General features: G+C 36.7%; 1 protein-coding gene across 1 annotated transcript in view; it reads right to left on the reverse strand.

Annotated features, from left to right (window-relative positions):
• Nucleotides 1-12,864: 12,864 nt before the first annotated feature.
• RPGR (retinitis pigmentosa GTPase regulator) overlaps nt 12,865-27,955 on the reverse strand; it is a gene marked incomplete at its 3' end in the record, with an annotated part of 63,595 nt that continues 48,504 nt past the window's right edge. Inside the window, exons 15-16 of the mRNA XM_079727438.1 lie at nt 27,205-27,281; nt 12,865-13,077 (exon numbers count right to left, since the gene is read on the reverse strand). Coding sequence (XP_079583564.1) covers nt 12,865-13,077; nt 27,205-27,281 — 290 coding nt within the window. The remainder of the gene's footprint in view (nt 13,078-27,204; nt 27,282-27,955) is intronic.

The following is a 27,955-nucleotide window of genomic DNA, read 5'->3' on the forward strand; positions in this document are numbered from 1 at the left end:
GATTCTCATTGTCTTCATGAAGTTCTCAATGAAATGCTTCCTCCATGTGTTATGGAAGGTAGATACTTGGAATGGGAGTCTCTGCCTGACAGCTGTAGGCAAGGTTCTGGTGTCCAGAATGGAGAAAATCAACTCTGCAGTCCTCTCTTGCTGAATGCTTCCCATTCAAGAAACTGTCTGTTATATTATATACCTCATTAACATGAATTATTATCACTTCTATATATTTATATATCTCATCAACAGAGGAGTTCTGACATAGGAAAATGATATATTCATTCCATGAATAATCAGAGAGAAGGCAAAAACTGTCTACTTAAAAAAAAAAACTCTTCTAAAATCTTCCCTGTGTGTTCAGTGAAGACTTCTCAGGTAAAGTCAAAGTAACAAGTACAACTGCAGTTTACCAGACTCAGTTCTGGACCTGGGATGATTTTCACTAGAATGTGTGTACTTGTGTGTGTGTGTGTATGTGTGTGTGAGGCTGTTACCAAATCAGAGTTTATATTTAGATTTTCACAGCCAATTTGGTTGATTTTATTTTGCTATTTTAAAACAGTCAGTACCTTTTGGGAGGAAGGCCTGGGGAGCCATGATTATGCAAGACCAAACTGGTTAAGAAAGTTTATATAAAGCCTTCTCTTTTTTGTAACCTAGATATGGCTGAGCCTTTCCAATTTCTGTTAGCCCACAGAAGTCTTTAATGCTATATAAAATATCATGGACTTGCGTCCTAATGAATCTCATGTCTGGGGTTTTTACAGGGTAGTGAGCAGGGCTCTCCTCTAGTACCTGGTGGTTATGGATGATTCCATGCCACGGTTCACAAAAGGGGTTGACTCTGTCCTCTTGTCTCTAGTGGAGCCTGTAAGGAAAAATATTTCCCCAAGTTCCTGTCTCTTTCTGTCCACACTGTTCAACTTAACCTAGATCAATTGTGGATTCTTTTAAACAGGGATCACTGTGGCAAAGACTTGTTTAGTGACAGAAGCCTGATTTTTAGCTAGGCACATTGCTTCCCAGAATAAAGAACTACATGTTCTGCCTCTGAACCCCTTGTTGTGGAAATATGATCAAGTTTTAGCCAATGGGATTTAGCGGAAGTGGCGTAAGCAACTTTGGGAAAAGTTGTTTAAAGGAGCTCAGTTGGGGTTGCTTTTCTTCCATTCTCTATCCTAGACTACATTATGTAATGGCTGGAATTCCAGCATCTACCTTGGGACATGCGGTGACCTTAAGGACAGAAGAAGCCACACGGTGAGAATGGCTGAGCAAAAGTTAAGATAATTCTAGATCTCTGATGATTCTGTGGAGTTGTCATAACAATTGAAGACTGTCTACCTGTGAACTTGTTCTATGCAAGAGAATAAACTGTTGTGTTTTTAGCTACTATATTCAGGTCTCTATTACTAGTACTTGAATGCAAATATTGATACAGTTAGGAAACGTTAGAAGGTTATTTACCTCCTGGCTCAGGTCTTTGCCAGGATGGTACCCCCGGTGGATCCTCCTTCAGCTCTTAATCTACCTTTCTCACCTCAGGTTGGTGACAACTGACTAAATTCCAATGGCCATTGAATCCTCTCCTATATGATTGCCTCATTCCTTTCTACAGGAGGAATTTAACCCCTGGGTTCCTTCAAGCATTGAGCGGTATCTTTGATTTCAGCTAGCAGACCTGGAGAGAGACCAGTTGTTTGCTCCAGAGCAGTCTCAGTTTTATGAATGAGGATGGTTCTGGATCATCCAATTCTAGTTTAAACACCTCCTCAATGAAAACTGCAAAGTTGATGGCCCATTTAACTATGCCACCCATTGTGTCAGTTTAGGTCCTCTGGAAAGCAGGTGCCAATGTGAATTAGATGTGTAGGATATTTTGGGGGGGGGGTAACACCTGTGAGGAATAAAGGGGAGAGGATGAAAACCCACAGATTTGCCAGACAGAAGTGATGGATTTGGTTTGTAACAGAAGGGGGAAACCCTCCCAGCTTTGCTAGTCCAAGGCTGAGGTCCTAGGTTGAGGTTGATTATAGCCAGATATTTAATGGGGAGATCCTGAAACCACTGAACCAGAGAAGTGTTGAGATAAGTCCATACCAACCTCATGGACTGCTGAACTAAAAACATGAGGGAGACCCAAAAGATCCTGGGGAAAAGTGAAAGCCAAGGGAAACGTAAGAACTGGCTGCAAGTTTGAATGCATTCCTTAACTATGTACAGTTCAATCAGCAGAGGGTGGAAGCCTTATGAGCACAACTGTTTGAACACAACTTCAGCCAAATTAACTGGCTAACCAACTGAGCTATTCAGACACAGAGGCAACCTTTAGGAAGCTGGGCTAAAATGCAAAACTAATTAAAAATCTGAACAGAGACATCAGCAGCTGGATACTGGGAATGAGGTGGGATGATGGGGGTTGGAGGTGGGTGAAGACAGATTCTGCAGTTTAAGTTCAGACAAGTAACTAAACATCAAACAAGTAAAACAACTATACAAAAAACTTCCAGAATTGGAAGATTGGGATTGACACACATATACTAATATGTATAAAATGGATAACTAGTAAGAACCTGCTGTATAAAAAAATAAATAAAATTCTAAAAAAAAACTTCCAGAAAAATAAAACCATCTTGAGTTATTAGAATATATCATATAAAATATTATCTAAAATGTCCACTTTTAAACCAAAAAGTACTAGACATACAAAGAAACTGAAAAGTGTACCCCAGACTCAGGAAAAATGTGGTCAATAGAAACTGACTCTGAGTGGACCCAGATATTGCATTTAGCCGAGAATGTCTTAAAGGTAGGTGTTATAAATCTGTTCAAGTAATTAAAGGAAACTATGTTTAATGAATTAAAAGAAAATATGTTAATAATGATTCAATAGAGAAACTCAATAGAGAAATAAAAATCATAAAAAAGGACCAAATAAAAATTCTAGAGTTGAAAAGTACAATAACTGAAATGAAAAATTTAACAAAGCTGTTTAAAATATCAGTTTAGTCAATTTCTTTAAGTTCTATTTTTTGGTAGTTAGAGAGGATAAATTATTAGTCTTTTCCTACTAAAACATAGACAATTTCTAAAAGGCAGAGAAAATTATTTTCCAATGGTGCTTATGTTTCTACTTCCTTTTTTCTCTGGAAACTTTTGAGGTGGTTAGTAACAAATTGTTGAAATATTAAAACAATTTGCCAACTTCCAATGATCCTTACACAAATATATGAAGAAATTTTCTGGCAGTGGTTTTTGGGAGGTCAGATTTTTGCCCCAAGATTTAGAGGGTTTGGTAGGCTATTTTATCATTGACAAAATCATTTACATTATTTTCAGAAACTTGAACATGGCAGGTAGTTGCTCAAAGGAAAATGTACTGTGCTTGTATTACAAAACCAAATTCCTTCAGCTTCTTCAGCTATGCTTAAATCCAAATAGTTCAGAGGGAGGATCCATGTTTCTCTGTGTTATCTGGGTTTCCATTTCTCTTTCAACCTTGGCTTCTTCAATCCCTTCAAGGCCTCTTTTTACTGTCTCTTATGGCTTATGAAATGTCACATTTCTTCCAACTTCTCAATTTTCTCTTTTATGATCATCCCCCTTAGTATTAGACACCAATCCTGAGGAAAGTATGCTGCTAGGCCTCCTTTTGAGGATTCAGAATCTACAGGATTGGGAATTTTAGGGAACAAGTGACATATAGGCTTGGAAACTAAACACCCATTGCCTAATTGACATTGATTTTATCAGTTTACACATACTTCTTACTCCTTTTCTTACTGCTTCACCCACACACTGTCTGAGCCCTGTGTCTTATATTTCAATTCTTGGTGGAAGTAAAGAATTTGCTGGTTTTCTAAATAAAACAATCCTGCTACTAAGAAGTCATAACCCTACAATGGAGTTCTGACACTGACCTCATGCTGAAGACTGAGGTGTGGTCTTTTGAAGTACCTTCTCTTCTGACCCCTGAAAGTACTTACTTTGATGCCTTTGTGGCTGGAGTAATCCCTTTATTAATGATTGTGAAAGATAGCCAAAATACTATCCAATATGTTACTCTATTTTCAGGAAAGAGGAGGCATAAAATCCCTTGTAAGCCATCTCTTCTTGGAAACAAAACTTGCTTTCAAATCAATGCAAATGCAGTCTGTTACAAACATAGGCAACAGACAAAATGTATTGATTATTTCATTTGTTTGATGTTTAGGCCCTTCTACGAAAATAGGGGATAAATTCCTGTATCAGTAGATCACTGACACTTTCTATTTTTGTTTCTCCTCTTTCTACCTCTTCCCACATGTACAAGTGCTGCTGCCATCACTACCACACAAGCCAAAGAATCACTTTTCTAGCACTTAAGTGGAGAATGAAGAATAGGATAAGGTTATATTCCATATGTGCATTCTTCTTGGAGTACCTCTGTGATGTTCATCCCACTGACCACATCCAATTTATAATATGTGCTAAGACATATGGTACACATGTTGTGGCTATGGATAATATTTTTATATACTGTAATAATGAATGTGTAATGAGTGAATTTTTCTCAAGTCTATATGACTATCTGCATGGGAAGTAGGAAGGGAGGAAACACACCTGTGTGGATCTTCACTGAATACTCTGGAGAAGAACAGAGGTGATAAACAAAACCCAGAGGACAAGACCATTCACTAGGGTACAAGGGAAACAATCAGGGGTGATGTCAGCAGGTCCTTGTTATCAAAAGCAAGAATAGGGTGGGAGGCCTCCAAAGCCCAAATTAAACTTTTATGTATTTTCCAGTATTCTTAGTAATGCACAAATATGCTTTGGAAACTTGGCTTTTTGTGCTGTTAGCAATGTCTTAAAATGAGTTTTAAATTATAAAAAGTATAAAGTATTCCATACTACTTCACTCTTAATTGTGAAAGTACATGGATATGCCCTCCATTGGCACACAGAGGAAGTATATTCAATTGTGTTGAGCCCTTGTTTTCCTAGGCTTATAATTAGCCTACATTTTTCAATTTTCCTTACAGTAAGTTGGGCCCATGCCATTGAATGCCAGTGGAATGTGGGCATAAGTGATATATACAACTTCCAGGCCTGGAGGATGGCAAGACTCCAAGGGAATACTAAAGCCACCAAATGATAAGAGACAAGATTCCTGAATTACTGTGTGGAGGAAGGTCACACAAGTGGTACGTAGATACCACTGGTATATTTTGACATGTCTAAGAAATAAATGCTCAGTTAACTCAGATTTGGAAAGTCTTTGTTACAGAAGTTAAACTACCTAGACTAATACAACTAGTATCTTTCAGAGAAAACAATGTGGAAATTTCTTCTAATTATTATAGTAGTTTGCTTTTGAGAGACAACATTCTGAAGTTTTGTAGTAATTTGTCAGTTCAAATAAATTATTCTCCACTTGATGTTATATCACAATTACCTTGGAAGCTATTTTAAAAGATATGACCAGCCCTAGCCTTGACCTAGTGAATCAGAACCAGGTAGGTCATAGGCAGTTACGTTTGAAAAATTTCCCTGTGTTTTACATATACCGTTGGATAAGAACTACTACTCTAAGATAACCCAAAGTTTACCTTTAGATCAGAAGTTAGATTTTCAAGTCTCATTGTCTTAGGTCCATATAATTTATTTGACTGAATTGGGTTTTTAAAAAGTATATTCAATGGTATTGTAAAAATTAATGTAATAAAACTGACCTTTATTGGGTGTACAGTTTTTACAATGTATAGTTTTAGGCAATACCACCAAAATCAAGATACAGAACAGTTCCATCACTCCAAAAACACTGCCTCCAACTATCACTTCAGAGTCACACTCTCCTCCTACCCCAACCCACTGCAATCACCCAAGGTCAGCAGAAGGAAGGAAATAATACAGATCAGAGGAAATAAATAAAATAGAGAGATATAGAAACAATAGAAAATATCAATAAAACTGAGAGCTATTTTTTTCTTTGAAAAGATAAACAAAACCGACAAACTTCTAGCCAGGCTCACCAAGAAGAAAAGAGAGAGGACCCAAATAAAGTAAAAAAATGAAAAAGAGGAGAAATAACAACCAATACAGCAGAAATAAAAAGAATCATAGAGAATACTATGAACAGTTATATGCCAACAAATTGAACAATCTAGAAGAAATGAACAAGTTTCTGCCAAAACTTGAGTCAAGAAGAAATAGATGATTTGAACAGACTGATCACTAGAAGTGAAATAGAATTTGTAATAAAAAAACTTTCTGCAAACAAAAGTCCAAGACCAGATGGCTACACTGGGGAATTCCACCAAACATACAGAGAAGAACTTATACCTATGCTTCTCAAACTATTCCAAAAGATCGAAGAGGAAGGAACACTCCCAAATTCATTCTATGAAGCCACCATCACCTTGATACCAAAACCAGACAAAGATACTACAAAAAAAGAAAATTACAGGCCAATTCCTTTGATGAATACAGATGCAAAAATACTAAACAAAATATTAGCAAACCAAATCCAACAATACAAAAAAAGGATCATACACCAAGACCAAGTTGGATTCATTTCAAGGTTGCAAGGATGGTTCAACATATGCCAATCAATCAATGTGATACACTACATTAACAAAAGAAAAGAACCACATCATCATCTCAATAGACACAGAAAAAGCATTTGATAAAATTCAACGTCCATTCATGATAAAAACTCTCACCAAGTGGTAGAAGGAACATATCTCAGTATAATAAAAGGCATTTACAGCAAACCCACAGCCAACATAATACTCAACAGTGAAAAGCTGAAAGCCTTCCTACTAAATTCAGGAACAAGACAAGGATGCCCACTCTCACTACTTCTATTCAACATAGTATTGGAAGTTCTAGCCATAGATATCAGACAAGAAAAAGAAATAAGAGGTATCCAAGTTGGAAGGGAAAAGTAAAACTATCACTATTTGCAGATGACATGATACTCTATATAGAGAACCATAAAGACTCCACAAAAAAATTATTAGAACTAGGGAATTCCCTGGTGGTCAAGTGGTTAGGACTTGGTGCTTTCACTGCAGTGGCCCAGGTTCAATCCCTGGTTGGGGAACTAAGATCCTGCAAGCCGTGTGGCATGGCCAAAACAAACAAACAAAAACTATCAGAACTAATAAATGAATTCAGCAAGGTAGCAGAATCTAAGATTAATATACAAAAATCTGTTGCATTTCTTTACACTAACAATTAAATACCAGAAAAAGAAAGTTAAAAAAAAACAATCCTCTTTAAAACTGCTTAAAAAAATACCTAGAAATAAACTTAATCAAGGAGGTAAAAGACCTATATGCTGAAAGCTACAAAACTCTGATAAAGGAAATTGAAGATGATTCAGAGAAATGGAAAAATATTCCATGCTCTTGGACTGGAATAATTAATATTGTTAAAATGGCCATACTACCCAAAGCAGTCTACAGATTTAATGCAATCTCTATCAAAATACCCATGACATTTTTGACAGAACTAGAACAAATAATCCTAAAATTTATATGGAACCACAAAAGACCCAGAATTGCCAAAGCAATCCTGAGGAAAAAGAACAAAACTGGAGGCATAACCCTTCCAAACTTCAGACAATACTATAAAGCTACAGCAATCAAAACAACGTGGTATTGGCACAAAAACAGACAGAGATCAATGGAACAGAACAGATAGCCCAGAAATAAACCCACACACCTATGGCCAATTAATGTATGACAAAGGAGGCAAGAATAAAGAATGGAGAAAAGACAGTCCCTTCAACAAGTGGTATTAGGAAAGCTGGACAGCTACATGTAAATCAATGAAACTAGAACACTCCATCACACCATATTAAAACATTAACTCAAAATGGTTTAAAGACCTAAATATAAGACATGACACCATAAAACTCCTAGAAGACAACATAGGCAAAACATTCTAGGACATAAATCATAGCAATATTTTCTTAGATCAGTCTCCCAAGGCAAAAGAAATAAAAGCAAAAATAAGCAAATGGGACCTAATAAAACTTAAAAGCTTTTGCACAGCAAAGGAAACCATCAACAAAACGAAAAGACAACCTATGGAATGGAAGAAAATATTTGCAAACGATGCAACCGACAAGAGGTTAATATCCAAAATATACAAACAGCTCATACAATTCAGTATCAAAAAAACCCAAACCCAATAAAGAAATGGGCAGGAGACCTAAATAGACATTTCTCCAAAGAAGACGTACATATGGCCAACAGGCATATGAAAAGCTGCTCAACATCACTAATTATTAGAGAAATGCAAATCAAAACCACAATGAGGTATCAGCTTACACCAGTCAGAGTGGCTATCATCAGAAAGTCTACAAATAACAACAAGGTCCTACTGTATAGCACAGGGAATTATATTCAATATCCTGAGATAAACCATAATGGAAAAGAACATAAAAAAGAACATAAAAAGAACATATATATAACTGAATCATTCTGCTGTACAGAAGAAATTAACACAATATTGTAAATCAACTATACTTCAATTAAAAAAAAGTATATCACAGACACAAAAAGTCTACAAATAATAAATGCTGAGAGGATGTGGAGAAAAGGGAACCCTCTTGCACTGTTGGTGGGAATATAAATTGGTGCAGCCACTATGGAGAACAGTATGGAGGTTCCTTAAAAAGTTAAAATAGAACTACCATATGATCCAGCAATCCCATTCCTGGACACATATCCAGAAAAGATGAAAACTCTAATTTGAAAAGATACATGCATCCCAATGTTCATAGCACCACTATTTACAATAGCCAAGACATGGAAACAAGCCAAGTGTCCATGAACAGATGACTGGTTTAAGAAGATATATAGGAGGGAGACGCAAGAGGGAAGGGATATGGGAACAGATGTATATGTATAACTGATTCACTTTGTTATAAAGCAGAAACTAATTTTAAAAAAAAGAAGATATATATATATATCTTCTTATACACACACACACACACACGAAATATTACTCAGCCATAAAAAAGAATGAAAAAATGGCATTGCAGCAACATGGAGTAACCTAAAGAATATCATACTAAGTGAAGTAAGTCAGACAGAGAAAGACAAATACTATATGATATTACTTATATGTGGAATCTAAAAAATAATACAAATGAACCTATATACAAAAGAGAAACAGACTCAAAGACCTAGAAAACAAACTTATGGTTACCTAAGGGGAAAGGGAGAAGGGGAGGGATAAGTTAGGAGTATGGGATTAAGAGATACAAACTACTATACATAAAATAGATAAGCGACAAGGATTTACTATAAGCATAGAGAACTATATTCAATATCTTGTAATAACCTATAATGGAAAATAATCTAAAATACACACACACACACACACCACACACACACACACACACACACATCTGAATCAGTTTGCTGTAAACCTGAAACTAACACACTATTATAAATCAGTATTCAATTCAAAAATGAAAGTTTCAATTTAATTAAAAAGTTTTCCCAAATTAGTTTACGCTTTTATATAATTTTTATAATTCTTAATTACTATATGCAGTAAATTACATAATTATACCAATTAAGGAGTTAATATAAATCTGATGCTAAGTTGGAAATTATAAGTTACCTAAAAATATAAAATTAAATATTCCTATATACAGAACTTTAATGATTTTAAGCAATTGATAGACTGAGACATTATAATAGAAAACTTCTGTTGTAATAAACACACTCATAGGGAAAATTCTGTAACTTTTAGAAGTACTGTGCTACTATTTAGACAATTTCTAAACAAAGTACTTGTAAAGATTACTTCTGAGAAAGTTCAAAAGCTTTTCTAGAATAAAAAAAATTTTTTTTTCATCTTGGGATAGATGTTAACCATGAATCAGATAAGATTTTTCTTAAAATAAAAACATATTAATGTCATTTAAAGTTAGATATAGCTCTCTAGTCCACTGCTAACCTTACCTTTAAGATACCTCATTTATCATAATACACATTTTATACATACCAGATGAAAATGAAAGCAAATGGAACTATTTGGGAATGCAGCTTGGTCTGGTCAGATAAAATTTCCTGCTGTAGTTTTCGTAAAGAATTTTAGGGTTAGGATAACATTTCCTGACGTTTCAGTGATTAGGACTGTGTATTAACATTATGCCAAAGTAGTCATCCGTCACAACTGTTGGAGGGACTGCTATTAAGCCTGTTTGTCTGTTGTCTCTTAACTTCAATATAGCTTCTTCCAGCAGAAACATCTTACTTTATTGTATTCAATATAGTTACACTCCATCATCCTCCCCCAACTCTCCACACTCCCAAGAAGGCTTAGTATGCATTTGTATGCAACAAAAAAATTACCTTCTTAGTAGAATCATCACTTTTCTAATTAATTCTTTAACTCTCATTTCCTGCTTATAATCTGAGGCCAAACTACGGAAGATTACAACTGAGATAAATCCAGGGCCTAATTAATTATTTCAACATGTTTTCCTTGTAAACAAATTTATCTTGCCAAAATAATGTATTTTGTTTAAAACAGAGGTCACAATTTGCCCTTTGTGGGCAAAATTGGGCCTGCAGCTATGGTTTGGCTCTCCCTGTGTATGTACATGCATGCACACATGGACATGTACACGAATGAGTTGTCTATATAAAAACCCGCATTTCCACCTTCTTTTTAAAATGGCTGAGGGGAAGCTGCCCGGCTAGCTCAGTCGGCAGAGCATGAGACTCTTAAAATGGCTGAGGGTCTGGCAACACTGGGCCCAGTATTGAGAAACAGCAATTACCAGGTAGAACAGATTGGCAGCAGCTCCATTACGCTTATCTGTTTAGTCTCTGAAAATACTTCAGTTATGCGATCCCTGGTTTAAATGTATTTTTTGTTAAATTTAATAAAATATCCCCTCATTCCTGAGATGAAGACTTTCCAACTTTCTGATTTGAGAGAGGCCCTTTCCCAGAATAAAACTGCTGTTAGTTTCTACTGCTGCATAACAAATTACCACAAAGTTCGTGGATTAGAACAACATATAGTTATTATCTCATAGTTTTCATAGGTCAGGAGCCTGGGTACTACTTAGCTAGGTCCTTTGCTCAGGGCCTCACAAAGCTGCAATCAGGGTGTCAGCCAGGGCTATGGTCTAATCTGAGGATTGGGCTCCTCTTCCAAGCTCACTGGTTGTTGGCAGAATTCAGTGCCTTGCAGTTGTAGAGTAGAAGCCTTCAGACCCTAGAGGCTTCTCACCCTGGCACATGGCCCTCTCCATAATATGGCAGTTTGCTTCTTCAAGGCCAACAGGAGAGCATCTCTACTGCTTTGAATTGCTCTGAATTCTTCCAACTCTGACATCTAGATCTTTTTTGAAAGGGCTCGCCTGATTAGGTCAGGCCCACCTAGGATTATCTCTTTTGCTTAAAGTTAACTCATTAGGAATCTTAATTATATCTGCAAAATATTTCGTCTTTTCCACATAATATAACATAAGCAATGGAGTGATAGCTCATCATATTCACTGGTCTCCCCTACTCTCAAGGGGAAGGGATTATTCAAGGCAAGTATACCAGCAGGCAGGAACCTTGGGGGCCATTTTAGGATCCTGCCTATCACAACTGGCATGTCTTAGTATTACTGTGAGTTTCACTTCCACTTGGCTTCTATAGTTTATATTTTGGCAAAGTATTTTTACAATACTGTATTAGTACTATAGTGGCAATAGCAAAAATTTTTATTAAATTTACCTTTAATAAAATTAGAATTCCACTAAATGTAATATAGGAGACTATTTTGTAAGATTTCAAAATCACATCTATTCTAGACTAACATCCTTACAGCCTTTGTACGTGAAACACAAAGATGGAGTATTTTTGTTTAGTTTTGTTTAAATGGGGCAATGATCACTGTGATTGAATAAGCAAATGTTTTAGTCAGAAGTTAGAATGGGAAAAATGAAGGTAGTTTGATCAATTAAATATGTAGCATCTGTGAGCATAGGAAAGCAATGTTTCTATTAGAGCAGACTTAGCAGCTTTACCCTTCCTATTCCTTGTGGCAGAGCACTGTGTGACACAGCCAACCTTAGTTACCACTGTCCATGCTAGAGACAGCTGCAATGAGCCAGTCTGGCTGTGTCCGGTTCTCCTAGACTGGTGATCTGTGGCATGGTCAAACAGTGCAGATAATCTGCAATGTTTTCATGTCAAATCACCTCCCTAAAGAGAGGAGTGGGAAGCAAAGAAATTTCAACACAGTTTCTCCACAAAGATGCCCTGTTTATACAGTTGCCCTGATACTTTCTTTACTCAAAGGTAAATGCATTTTGCATCTTTCAATATTTGAAAATTAGATTTTTTTTGCCCCTGTTTTGTCAACTGATAACTCCAAGTACCTCCAAATTTTATTCATATTCACCCATTTAAACAGTGGAACCGACCAGCTATAGTTTATTAAAATATGTTCATTAAAAACAATTTTGACTCAGTTTTTGAAAATTGCAAATACATTAAAAACTGTGTCATGAGATTGCAAATATTGCCTTATGAAATTATAAAGAAGTAAAATTTAGTAAAAACTATGAAATATCTTAAGTTTCACATATAAAAATATATTTTATATTGCAACACTGAACCGTTAAGGCCACAACGCTTGAAGAAGAGTCTGAGATACACATATTCTGAAATTGCTTGTCAAAAATATCAGCATTTAAATAAATATCAAAACTGGTCATACTATTCAAACCAAATAAAGCATATTCTTAAGTTATATCTTTAAAAGTTTGTTATTAGAAACTTTCCATCAGAGCTCAAATGTTTTTCAAGTATAAATTACAACGGGTGTGGTGACCATGAAAACATAAACATATATTCACAGTATTACACAAGATTTTGACCTTCTCTCCATATTTGGGGGTGAGGTATCCTGATGATTTTGCCCCATGTGGTTCTTGTTGGCATCTTTCTTATTCTTTTTAAAAGCTATTTTACCTCCTATTGATTTTATCTCTGGGACTGGCTCATTATTATTCTGCTTTCTACTTTTCTGAAGGCTCGTCAATGACATCTTTTTAAAGAGGAAAATCTAGAAAAAAAACACGCAGAGAATTCATTTCAGTAAGTGAAACAGTCACTTAACAGTATTTAGGGGGTATAATTTTCAACAAGTCTTAACATTATTTCATCACATCTTTATGAGGCACCACAATGGTACATTCTTAGCATCCACCAGCCTTTTTTCTTTTACCAACTGCAATCATGATTCTTCCCTAAAACAAGACCTTTCAAGGTTTACCCTTCAACACTATCAGTGCTTTGGTAATATGTTAACATTTTTCTTCAAAGAACAAATTTAGTATTTCACTTTGTTTTGTTATAAGAGAAAAAGATGAAAACCAGCATCTTCTAGAGGACATACCTCCCCATTCCTGTAGATCAGAACTTCTGGCAAAGTGTTAGTGCTGTCAAATGATGGGGGTGGGAGCCCCAGGTGCCTGAGTAGGCAGTTGGATATACAGACCTGCTGCTCAGGGGAGGCCAGGGCTGAGGACAGGCAGAATGCACATAACAGCTGAAGAGACGAAAGTAGACCCCATAACCCAGGGATTCCAGGTGGGCAGAAGAGAAAACAGAAGAAAAGAGACTGAGGAAAAGCCAAGTGTGAAAGGTAGGCAGAGGAAGAGGAGCCAGCACTGGGGACTGAGTTTTGTAGGAACAAAATCAGGAAAAAAAGGCAACTCAGAAGTCAGGGGAGGAAAATATCAAGAAGAGAGTGGCCAACAAGCCACATGCAGGAGACATCAAGGAAGATGATAACTGAAAAGTTCCAAATGATTTAAGCCCTTTGAGGATTTAGCCAGACAGAAAACAGGAGTCCTAAAGAATGACAACCCAAATAATGGTTTTGACAAGATGCCAAAACCAAAGAACAGCTGAAGATCTGGCTCCTTCAGAAATTAAAATGGTGCTAATAATAATAGTTTGCCTTTAGCCTTAAAGAATGGAGGAACTAGAATGAAAAGTTGTAACTCAAAAAGTTAGTCTAGATAAAGAGTCTATGAACTAAAATGGGAGAACTCCTGTTCCTGCTATTGCGTAGGAATACACATCTTGAAAAATTCTGCCACTACAAAATGCCAAGAAATGCTGAAGAAGTATACAAAATATAATTTTATAATGTGTAGGTAAGCTCACATAAAATGAAGGGAAATCCCTGTGGGACAAAAAAGGAGGGAGCAGGAAGCCTCAGGGGTGAGTTGAGTACTGAAATGGCTTTTATTGATCTCATAACTTCAACTCTTGGATTTTAACAGATTTGATCTCACAAAATATGGAGAATTGGAACTGAGACTCCTATATAAAGTGGGGACCCTCTGAGGACTAGGTCTTTAATGTAAGTTCACCTACAAAACATTGGAAGAGAACAAAATAACATGTCTCTCTCAGCCTAATAATGTTTTCCTAATGTGAGTTTGGGGTTAACATGTACAGTACTGGTGGAAAACCCTTAACTGAGACATTGACTGAAAGCTGTCCCGAAATGGTAACACCCAGGGAAGCTAACAGAATTTTATATAAATTCTCTATGGATGGACTTACAGTAATCTAAGCTTTAAAGGATTTCCACAAAAAGTCCTGGTTGAACATGAATTTACAATCCAAATATCAAAACACAGAAGGAAACAAGTCACCATTAGCAAGCCAGCCAAAGCAACAAACAGATTTAGACTCTGGAGGATGTCTGACATTGGAATAACTAAATACAGAATATAAAATAAGTTTGCTTAAATTATTTAAAGGACTATAATAAAAAACAGGGTACTAGGTAAACAAAACAAGGTAAAAGATCAGATTGATTTGAAAAAGAATCAAAATAGAATTTCACTTCAAAATGTGAAAAACGTAACTGAAATTAAAACTCAATAAGGAGGTTAAACAGCAGATTAGTCTCAGATGAAAAGATACTATGAAACAGACAAGCTCTGAAATTTCCCCAAATATCAATTAGATACACAAAATATAAAAGTAAAAATTAAAAGACACAGATAACAGAATAAAAAGTGTTATTATATTTGAGCTCCAAAGAGGAGAGAGGAAATATTCAAATATATAATGGATGAGAATTTTCTTAAAATGATGAATGACATGAATTCTCAGATTCAAGAGTCATAATGAATTAGAAGAAAGTTAAAATAAAAAAACTAACATCTAGGCATCTCATAGTGAAATGAAGCACATCAAAGACAAACATACAATGTAAAAAGCAGCCAGACAGAAATGACAGATTATATGTGAAGTTACCAGCAATTATACTAAAGTAAATTTCTTAATAGCCACAATGGGAGGAGATACTAAAAGAAAATAATTGTCAACCAGCCATACCACCATTAATTTTCCAGTGAGTAGCAAGTGCAAAAGTTAACTTCAGAACGAAATTTATGACAGTAAGTTCCAAAGGATTTCTTCAGGAAAAATAAAAAACACTCCAGAAGGGACATCTGAGATGTGAAAAGGAATGGTGAATAAAGAAAGCGGTATAACAAATAATGATATTTGATTGATGAGGTTCAAAAAATTAATAGAATACTCGATACAATAACATGTAAAATGGGAAAAAATCGAGTGATAGGAGAGAAAACTCTTCTAAGATCCTGGTAACATTTGGGAAAAAGGAACATTGATTAGCTTTAGATTTTAGGTACATGTTAAAAAGTATAAAGTCAGAATCCACCTTATAGGCCATTTACAAGAGACACATCTAAAGTAGAAGTATAAGAATGAAAAAAGATATATTAGGAAAATGCTAACCATAGGAAAACAAGTATAGCTATGATAATATTCAATAAAATAAAGTAGCATTTTTTTAGGAACAAAGAAGAATACTACCAATGGTAAGATAATAGACTTAAACCTAATGACACCAATAATTAGATTAAATATAACTGGTCTGAACGCTCCAATTAAAAAGGCAGGGCTTCCGTCATGGCACAGTGGTTAAGAATCCGCCTGCCAATGCAGGGGACACAGGTTCAAGCCCTGGTCCGGGAAGATCCCACATGCCGCGGAGCAACTAAGCCCGTGCGCCACAACGACTGAGCCTGCACTCTAGAGCCTGCGAGCCACAACTACTGAGGGCACGTGCCAAAACTACTGAAGCCCACGCGCCTAGTACCTGTGCTCTGCAACAAGAGAAGCCACTGCAATGAGAAGCCCGGGCACCACAACGAAGAGTAGCCCCTGCTCGTCGCAACTAGAGAAAGCCTGTGTGCAGCAACGAAGACCCAATGCAGCCATAAATAAATAAATTTAAAAATAGGCAGAGATTTTCAGATTAGATAAAAAAGCAAGACCCTGGTGCTCCAGCAAATGGTGAAAGCTCTCTCAGAGATCTCCATCTCAACGCGAAGACCCAGCTCCACTCAACGACCAGTAAGCTACAGTGCTGGACACCCTGTGCCAAACAACTAGCAAGACAGGAACACAACCCCACCTATTAGCAGAGAGGCTGCCTAAAATCATAATAAGTTCACAGACACCCCAAAACATACCACCGGATGCAGTCCTGCACACCAGAAAGACAAGATCCAGCCTCATTCACCAGAACACAGGCACCAGTCCCCTCCACCAGAAAGCCTACAAAACCCACTGAACCAACCTCACCCAACGGGGGCACACACAAAAAACAACGGGAACTACAAACCTGCAGCCTGTGAAAAGGAGACCCCAAGCACAGTAAGTTAAGCAAAATGAGAAGACAGAGAAATACACAGCAGATGAAGGAGCAAGGTAAAAACCCAACAGACCAAACAAATGAAGAGGAAGTAGGCAGTCTACCTGAAAAAGAATTCAGAGCAATGATAGTAAAAGATGATCCAAAATCTTGGAAATAGAATGGAGAAAATACAAGAAACGCTTAACAAGGACCTAGAAGAACTAAAGAGCAAACAAACAATGATGAACAACACAATAAATGAAATTAAACATTCTCTAGAAGGAATCAATAGCAGAATAACTGAGGCAGAAGAACGGATAAGTGACCTGGAAGATAAAATAGTGGAAATAACTACCACAGAGCAGAATAAATAAAAAAGAATGAAAAGAACTGAGGACAGTCTCAGAGACCTCTGGGACAACATTAAACGCACCAACGTTTGAATTATAGGGGTCCCAGAAGAAGAAGAGAAAACGAAAGGGACTGAGAAAATATTTGAAGAGATTATAGTTGAAAACTTCCCTAATATGGGAAAGGACATAGTCAATCAAGTCCAGGAAGCGCAGAGTCCCATACAGGATAAATCCAAGGAGAAACACAGCAAGACACATATTAATCAAACTATCAAAAATTAAATACAAAGAAAAAATACTAAAAGCAGCAAGGGAAAAGCAACAAATAACATACAAGGGAATCCCCATAAGGTTACCAGCTGATCTTTCAGCAGAAACTCTGTAAGCCAGAAGGGAGTGGCAGGACATAGTTAAAGTGATGAAAGAGAAAAACCTAAAACCAAGATTACTCTACCCAGCAAGGATCTCAATTCAGATTCGATGGAGATATTAAAACCTTTACAGACAAGCAAAAGCTAAGAGAATTCAGCACCACCAAACCAGCTTTACAAGAAATGCTAAAGGAACTTCTCTAAGCAGGAAACACAAGAGAAGGAAAACACCTACCATAACAAACCCAAAATAATTAAGAAAATGGTAATAGGAACACACATATCGATAACTACCTTAAATGTAAATGAATTAAATGCTAGAAACAAAAGACACAGACTGGCTGAATGGATACAAAAACAAGACCTGTATATATGCTGTCTACAAGAGACCCACTTCAGACCTAGGGATACATACAGACTGAAAGTGAGGGGATGGAAAAAGATATTCCACGTAAATGGAAATCAAAAGAGAGCTGGAGTAGCAATTCTCATATCAGACAAAACAGACTTTAAAATAAAGACTATAGGGCTTCCCTGGTGGCGCACTGGTTGAGAGTCCGCCTGCTGATGCAGGGGACGCGGGTTCGTGCCCCGGTCTGGGAAGACCCCACATGCCACGGAGCAGCTGGGCCCGTGAGCCATGGCTGCTGAGCCTGTGTGTTCAGAGCCTGTGCTCTGCAACGGGAGAGACCACAACAGTGAGAGGCCCACGTACAGCAAAAAAATTAAAAAAAATAAATAAATAAAGACTATATATTTTATTATAGTAAATAAAGAGACAAAGAAGGACACTACAAAGAGACAAAGAGGGACACTACATAATGATCAAGGGATCAATCCAAGAAGAAGATATAACAGTTGTAAATATTTATGCACCTAACATAGGAGCACCTCAATACATAAAGCAAATGTTAACAGCCATAAAAGGGGAAATTGACAGTAACACAATTATAGTAGGGGACTTTAAAAACCTACTTTCACCAATGGACAGATCATCCAAAATGAAAATAAATAAAGAAACACAAGCTTTAAATGATACATTAAACAAGATGGACTTAATTGATATTTGTAGGACATTCCATCCAAAAACAACAGAATACACTTTCTTCTCAAGTGCTCATGGAACATTCTCCAGGATAGATCATAACTTGGGTCACAAATCAAGCACTGGTAAATTAAAAAAAATGAAATCATATCAAGTATCTTTTCCGACCACAACGCTATGAGACTAGATATCAATTACAGGAAAAAATCTGGCAAAAATACAAACACATGGAGGCTAAACAATATACTACTAAATAACCAAGAGATCACTGAAGAAATCAAAGATGAAATAAAAAAATACCTAGAAACAAATGACAATGAAAACACGACGACCCAAAACCTGTGGGATGCAGCAAAAGCAGTTCTAAGAGGGAAGTTTATAGCGATACAATCCTACCTCAAGAACAAGAAACATCTCAAATGAACACCGTAACCTTACACCTAAAGCAATTAGAGAAGAACAAAAAAACCCCAAAGGTAGCAGAAGGAAAGAAATCATAAACATCAGATCAAAAATAAATGAAAAAGAAATGAAGGAAACAACAGCTAAGAGCAATAAAACTAAAAGCTGGTTCTTTGAGAAGATAAACAAAATTGATAAACCATTAGCCAGACTCAAAAGGAAAAAAAGGGAGAAGACTCAAATCAGTAGAATTAGAAATGAAAAATGGGGCTTCCCCGGTGGCGCAGTGGTTGAGAGTCCACCTGCCGATGCAGGGGACACGGGTTCGTGCCCTGGTCTGGGAAGATCCCACATGCCGCGGAGTGGCTGGGCCCGTGAGCCATGGCCGCTGGGCCTGCGCGTCCAGAGCCTGTGCTCCGCTGCAGGAGAGGCCACAAGAGTGAGAGGCCCGTGTACCGCAAAAAAAAAAAAAAAAAAAGAAATGAAAAATGAGGAGTAACAACTGACACTGAAGAAATACAAAGGATCATGAGAGATTACTACAAGCAACTATATGCCAATCAAATGGACAACCTGGAAGAAATGGACAAATTCTTAGAAAAGCACAACCTTCTGAGACTGAACCAGGAAGAAACAGAAAGTATAAACAAACCAATCACAAGCACTGAAATTAAGACTGTGATTAAAAATCTTCCAACAAACAAAAGCCCAGGACCAGATGGCTTCACAGGCTAATTCTATCAAACATTTAGAGAAGAGCTAACACCTATCCTTCTCAAACTCTTCCAAAATATAGCAGAGGGAGGAACACTCCCAAACTCATTCTACAAGGCCACCATCACCCTGATAACAAACCAGACAAAGATGTCACAGAAAGAGAAAACTACAGCCCAATATCACTGATGAACATAGATGCAAAAATCCTCAACAAAATACTAGCAAACAGAATCCAACAGTACATTAAAAGGATCATACACAATGATCAAGTAGGGTTTATCCCAGGAATGCAAGGATTCTTCAATATATGCAAATCAATCAATGTGATACACCATATTAACAAACTGAAGGAGAAAAACCATATGATCATCTCAACAGATGCAGTAAAAGCTTTCGACAAAATTCAACACCCATTTATGATAAAAACCCTCCAGAAAGTAGGCATAGAGGGAGCTTACCTCAACATAATAAAAGGGCATATATGACAAACCTGCAGCCAACATTGTTCTCAATGGCGAAAAACTGAAACCATTTCCTCTAAGATCAGGAACAAGACAAGGTTGTCCACTGTCACCACTATTATTCAACATAGTTTTCGAAGTTTTAGCCACAGCAGTCAGAGAAAAAAAAGAAATAAAAGGAATCCAAATCGGAAAAGAAGTAAAGCTGTCACTGTTTGCAGACGACATGATACTATACATAGGGAATCCCAAAGATGCTACCAGAAAACTGCTAGAGCTGATCAATGAATTTGGTAAAGTAGCAGGATATAAAATTAATGCACAGAAATCTCTGGCATTCCTACACACTAATGATGAAAAATCTGAAAGAGAAATTAAGGAAACACTCCCATTTACCATTGGAAAAAAAGAATAAAATACCTAGGTATAAACCTACCTATGGAGACAAAAGACCTATATGCAGAAAACTATAAGACACTGATGAAAGAAACTAAAGATGATACCAACAGATGGAGAGATATACCATGTTCTTGGATGGGAAGAATCAACATTGTGAAAATCATTATACTACCCAAAGCAATCTACAAATTCAATGCAATCCCTATCAAACTACCAATAGCATTTTTCACAGAAGTAGAACAAAAAATATTTCACAATTTGAATGGAAACATAGAAGACCCTGAATAGCCAAAGCAATCTTGAGAAAGAAAAACGGAGCTGGAAGAATCAGGCACCCTGACTTCAGACTATACTACAAAGCCACAGTCATCAAGACACTATGGGACTGGCACAAAAACAGAAATATAGATCAATGGAACAGGATAGAAAGCCCAGAGATATACCTACACACGTATGGTCACCTTATCTTTGATAAAGGAGGCAAGAATATATAATGGAGAAAAGACTGCTGGGAAAACTAGACAGCTACATGTAAAAGAATGAAATTAGAACACTCCCTAACACCATACACAAAAATAAACTCAAAGTGGATTAAAGACCTAAATGTAAGGTCAGACACTATCAAACTCTTAGAGGAAAACATAGGCAGAACCCTCTATGTCAGAAATCACAGCAAGATCCTTTTGGACCCACCTCCTAGAGAAATGGAAATAAAAACAAAAATAAACAAATGGGACCTAAAGAAACTTCAAAGCTTTTGCACAGCAAAGGAAACCATAAACAAGACCAAAAGACAACCCTCAGAATGGGAGAAAATATTTGCAAACGAAGCAACTGACAAAGAATTAATCTCCAAAATATACAGGCAGCTCATGCAGCTCAATATCAAAAAAACAAACAACCTAATCCAAAAATGGGCAGAAGGCCTAAATAGACATTTCTCCAAAGAAGATATCCAGATTGCCAGAAACACATGAAAGGATGCTCAACATCACTAATCATTAGAGAAATGCAAATCAAAACTACAATGAGGTATCACCTCACACCAGTCAGTATGGCCATCATCAAAAAATCTACAGACAATAAATGCTGGAGAGGGTGTGGAGGAAAGGGAACACTCTTGCACTGCTGGTGGGAATGTGAATTGGTACAGCCACTATGGATAACAGTATGGAGGTTCCTTAAAAAACTAAGAATAGAATTACCATACGACCCGGCAATCCCACTACAGGGCATATACCCTGAGAAAAGCTTAATTCAAAAAGAGGTACCACAGTGTTTATCACAGCTCTATTTACAATAGCCAGGACATGGAAGCAACCTACGTGTCCATCAACAGATGAAGGGATAAAGAAGATGTGGCACATGTATACAATGGAGTATTACTCCACCATAAAAAGAAATGAAACTGAGTTATTTGTAGTGAGGTGGATGGACACAGATGTAGAGAGTGGACTTGAGTACATGGGGAGGGGGAAGGGTAAGCTGGGACGAAGTGAGAGAGTGGCATGGACATATATACATTACCAAATGTAAAACAGATAGCTAGTGGGAAGCAGCCACATAGCACAGGGAGATCAGCTCAGTGCTTTGTGTCCACCTAGAGGGATGGGATGGGGATGGTTGGAGGGAGATATAAGAGGGAGGAGATATGGGGATATATGTTTATGTATAGCTGACTCACTTTGTTATACAGCAGAAACTAACACACCATTGTAAAAGAATTATACTCCAATAAAGATGTTAGAAAAAAAAAAGAAGCAAGATCCATCTGCCTGCTGCCTAAATCAAATGTACTTCAAATGTAAAATCACAAATGGCTTAAAAGTAAAAGTATGTTAAAAGATGATAACTCTAATCCAAAGAAAGCTAAAGTGGCTGTATATTATCAGATCAAGTAGATTTTAGAGCAAAGACTATCACTGGCTATAAAGAAGGTCATTTCATAATGATGAAGGGGTCAATTAATTAGAGCAGGTAATAATTCTAAACATTATAGAACCAAATAACAGCTTTAAGATACATAAAGCAAAAATTAATAGAAGTACAAGGGAAATTAGACAAATCCTCAATTTATAGTCAGGGATTTTAATACCTCTCTTTTAATAATAGAACAAGTAGACAGATAATCAGGAAGGATGCAGAAGACTTGAACAACACTATCAACCAACTTGACTTAATTGTCACTGATAGAACACTCCACCCAACAACAGTATTCTTCTCAACCTTCTTCTCAAATGAACATTTACCAAGATAAACTTGATTCTGGGCCATAAAATGTGTCTCAATAAATTTAAAAGGAATCAGTTCATATTAAGTATGTTCTCCAATTACAATGTAATTAAATTAGAAAGTAATAACAGAAAGATCACTGGAAAAATCTCCAGCAACATTGAAATTAAATAACGCATGAGTCAAAGAAGAAATCAAAGGGGAAATTAGAAAGTATTCTGAACTGAATGAAAATGAAAACACAACATATCAAGTACTTCAGGGGAAATTTATAACACAAAAGCCTATAATAGAAAATAAGAAAGGTCTCAAATCAGTGATCTCAACTTCCATGTTAAGAAACATTCAACAATGTTGCTAAAGGAAATTTGAGAAGACATCAATAAATGAAGAGAAATGTCATGTTCATGAATTAGGAGACTTAATATTGTTAAAATGTTAATTCTTCCCAAGTTTATCTGTAGATTCAAAAACAATGCCAAATCAAAATCCCAGCAGGCATTTTTTTCACTAATTGACAAACTGATTATAAAAATTCACATGGAAGTGCAAAGGGTCTAGAATAGCCAAAACAAGTGTGAAAAGGAGCAAAGTTGGAGGACTAACAGTTCCTGATTTCAAGAGTTATATCAAAGCTACAGTAATCAAGACAGTGTGGTACTGGCACAAGATAAACAGATTGAAGGAACAGAATACAGAGTCCAGAAATAGGCTCACACATAAAAAGTCAATTGCTTTCTGACAAAGGTATGAAGGCAATTCAGTAGAGGACAGGCTTTTTAAAAATCTTTTCAACAAATGGTGCTAGAACAATGGGATGTCCATATGCAAAAAAAAAGAACTTCAATCCATACCTTTACCATATGAGAAATTAACTCAAAATAGAATACCACTCAGCAATATAAAGGAATGAACTATTGATACATGCATGGATGAATCTCAAAACAGTATCAGTTATTTGCTGAGTACAGCAGGGGGATGTGGGGTGTAGACAGGGATCACAGAGAGGCACAAAGAACCTTCTGCTGATAATGGCACTGTTCACTCTCTTGATTGTGATTATGCTTTCACAGCTGTATATGTATGTCAAAACTAATCAGATTATATACTTCAAATATGTATAGTTCATTATAGGTCAATTATACCTAAATAAAGCTATTTTTAAAAAGCAGGGGAGTAATTATTGGGTGGGTCCGAAAGAGATAGTCTCAGGTATTAAGCCTGAAAAAACTGACAGCAACAGGATACCATATGTATAATTGACCTCAGATTTTCCTCACAATAGAGTAAAGCTAACTGTGTACTTGGGGCAAACGTGCTGTGTTGTGCTGCCACGGTGAATAAAGCTTAGCATCAGAGAAAAGGAAGCCGTCAGGAAAGGCAAGAATCCACAGGCATAATTTTTGATGGAGAAATCCTCATCTCAGCCTCTTATATTTATGGTAGTGACAATGAATAAGAAATCTATTGACTGTGAACTGGCATGGGGAACTATCCAGGAATCTGCCATATTCTAGCTAGTTTCTGAGGGGTGGCACTGGATTTTTAACCTATCTGCAGCCTTTAGCCTTGTGCCTAGCACATAAGAGGCACCCAGTAAATACATGCTAAATAAACACATGAATAAACTAATACCATGATGGGAAGAAATTATTATTAATAGCTAAAAAGCTTACTACTTTTTTCAGTACCTTACTTAGGTGGAAATTAAACCAATAACACATTTTTCTTAGCGGCTAACTGTGGATTCAAATTTGCTACAGTTTGGAAAAGCAATATTTGGCGATTTCCAAATATAACAATCAAAAGATCTCTGCCACCAATTAAAATTATGGGTCCTAACCTGGCTATCTGAAACATTTAAAATCATCAAAACAAAATTCAATGGAGAATTCTGTCTTGTAGAGACCAAGAGTGTACTTATTTTTTTTTTTTTTTTAATTACCTTCGGAGTGGCTGTCTAATTAAAGGAGGGGATGTAAAATTTCAAACACATGCTTATCTTGATATGAGTTAATGCATCATTTATTTTCCATGTTTTAAAAACAGTTTGATTTGTTTGGCTTAGATGGTATAAATAGGTTAGAGACATTGTAGATTAAAATATATAATGTGGGGGCTTCCCTGGTGGCGCAGTGGTTGAGAGTCCGCCTGCCGATGCAGGGGACACGGGTTCGTGCCCCGGTCTGGGAAGATCCCACATGCCACGGAGCGGCTGGGCCCGTGAGCCATGGCCGCTGAGCCTGCGCGTCCGGAGCCTGTGCTCTACAAGGGGAGAGGCCACAACAGTGAGAGGCCCGCCTACCGCAAAAAAAAAAAAAAAAAAAAAAAAAAAAAATATATAATGTGGGAATGGTTGAAAAAAATCTCATCTAAATCATCTATTTCCCTTTTAAAATATATAGAATAACAGACTATTCTTTAAGTAGGAAATACATTTATTACTGCTTGACTTTTTTTTTTTTTTTTTTTTTTTTTTTTTGTGGTACGCGGGCCTCTCACTGTTGTGGCCTCTCCCGTTGCGGAGCACAGGCTCCGGATGCGCAGGCTCAGCAGCCATGGCTCACGGGCCCAGCCGCTCCGCGGCATATGGGATCCTCCCAGACCGGGGCACGAACCCGTATCCCCTGCATCGGCAGGCGGACTCTCAACCACTGCGCCACCAGGGAGGCCCTGCTTGACTTTTAAAATATAATTTTTAATACTTTTTCTTTTCTTTATCCAAGGAAATGCATACTTACTGAATTATATTTTTCCATTAGGTATAAATGAGAATTTAAGCAGAATCAAAGTTTAGGACTGAATTTGTCAGCCTGGCACTCTGTATCCTGGCCTGGCCTCACCTTTGTCCCATGGACTGGCGCGGCTCCCTGATGCTACTGTAGGTGCCTGCCACACAGCATGCCTTCCCTGGCTCCGGCCTCTCCTGTCCTGCGTATCCAAATCCTACCAACTATGGACAATGCTGAAGACGGGAGAGGCTGAAAAGTTCCCTAAACTCGACCACATATTCTACAATATGCATTTTCATTTGGTCAGAGGTGTGTTTCAAATATTTTTTTCTGCTGCTTCATTTCACTTTTCCTCCCCTTAGGTTCTTAGGTCTCCTGACTCCTTTACTTTTCATCCCTCTCCCTCAGATTTGATTTTCTTTTCCAGACTCTTTCCCTGAGCTCTTTGTAAGTGAAAAGAGTTTTCACAGGAACACTATGAAGTATACTGGTGGAATATCTGTTAAATGTTCTGTTCTACTAGACGGAGAATCTAAAAAGTTCTTAAACCTTGATGAAATGTTCTAGCGATGCATGTTATAATTCTAAGAAGGATAATAATTCCGAAGTGTCCTTTGAGCCAGGTCACAGACATCTTTTGGGTATGGTAATCCAAACTTATTATTTTATAAAGATAAAAATAGTAATGAAGTAATTTTTAGTAAAAGATAACAATATGGAGATTTGGGCTAAAATAACTTCTGAAATTTCTGAAGTAATTCTGAAAGGAATTTCAGAGTGGCATATACCTACAAAGATGGCAAAAAACAGGCTGTTTACTACCCTAAGGGCGGCTCCTGGTTTTACCTTCATCCTTTCCTCTTTCTTACCCCCTCACATTTTACAATCCATTGTCAACCAAAAATGTTTACTGAGCATCTACCATTTACCAGGAACTGTGATAAGTGCTAAGGATACACTAGAAAGTGAAACAGAAAATAGTTTATATCCCCAAGGAGCTGAAGGCCAGTGGGGAGATACAGACATAAAGTAAATGAATATACAAATGACTATGTAATTGCAAACTGTGACAAATACTAAGAAGTATGAGAAAAGGGTGCTCTGTGAGAGAATAATAATGGGACATAATAATTTATATAAGTGCTGCTGGTTACAAAAGGCCTCTGTGTGGAAAAGACATTTAAGCTGACACCTAAGTTGAATAAGAATTAACGAGGCTTTTCATTTTTCTTGTCTTCCATGTTACCTCCTAACACTTCTACCTGGCAATGTAATCTCATGATTAAATAAAGTTTTTCTGTAAGTGGAAAGAGTAATTTACTTCCAAGAAGAAGAAACGTATCCATCAGACTTGTAACAACTCCAAAACAGGTACTAGGAGAGACTGGAGTAGCATGTTGTAATGTTTTCTAAGCACCGTCATCTTTATTTTTTCATTCATCCTATTTCTTGGCTTTGCCTTACTCTCTTCTAGACTCTCGGGATACTATACTCTTATAATTTAAGCAGTAGAGTTCTTTTACATATCTTTTATTGTATGATGAATCAGTATGCATGAGGATTGAAAGGAACATGCTATTACATTTTTGCAGAGCAATCTGAATCATAATCCAATAAGTAAACATGCACGTTAAAAATGTGAAACATCACCTGAAATTCGTCACATGTTCTTGAGTCATCAAAACTCATATTAAGGGAGTTAAATTATGTGGATAACCATATAAAAAGTAGTAGAAGCAATTCAATACTTTAGCCTTAACACTAAAATGAAAAATTCATTTCACTTACCTTCTTTGATTTTTTTGTTGATTTACTATCTTCCAGGATTTCTGAAGAACTGCTCTTTGCACGATCATGCATATTTCCTATGATAGGATATATTTAGAAATATTTTTTCTAACTAATGAGAAAAAGAAAAGTCCTGAGGCTTTCAGTGAAACTCTATCAACCATGAATTATGGGGTAATACTGAAGAGTAGTGGACAACTGCATATTTCCTGAAAAATTAAGGCAAAAATCTCAGAATGACCTGACCAATGTTGTAAATGTTTAGATGACCAGTACCAAGTATAGCAAAAGTAACAGTAAATGTTAGGGAAGACTTCTGTAAAATATAAATTACCTTTTAAAAAAATTAACCTCATTGTAATGAAATTATTTGTACCCAAATGGACATGTCATTTTTTTGGTATTTCAAATTAATCCACATGTTATATAGTTGAATAATGATCTTTAAAGTAGACTCATGAAGCATATGCATTCTTCTAATTTTATATTATCAACAACTTAAATCTTACATTTAATTTCTTTTTAACACTTTAGGTTATATGCTAAGAATACTTAGAGATGACAAATACTTTAACATTTTGCTTAAAATATTCTAAAACTTACTACTCTTTTTGCAGAAGTTAGAAGGAAAAATGTATTAAGGGAACTATTCCTTCTTCTGCTTAAGTTCTGATCAGATATCCACTACTACAGACAGTTATTTGTAATGACATCGCAGCAAAAGGTCCACTGTGATGTGATGGTGTGGAAA

Source organism: Hyperoodon ampullatus, assembly GCF_949752795.1.
Source record: "Hyperoodon ampullatus genome assembly, chromosome: X".
In the NCBI taxonomy this organism is placed as follows: Eukaryota; Metazoa; Chordata; class Mammalia; order Artiodactyla; family Ziphiidae; genus Hyperoodon; species Hyperoodon ampullatus.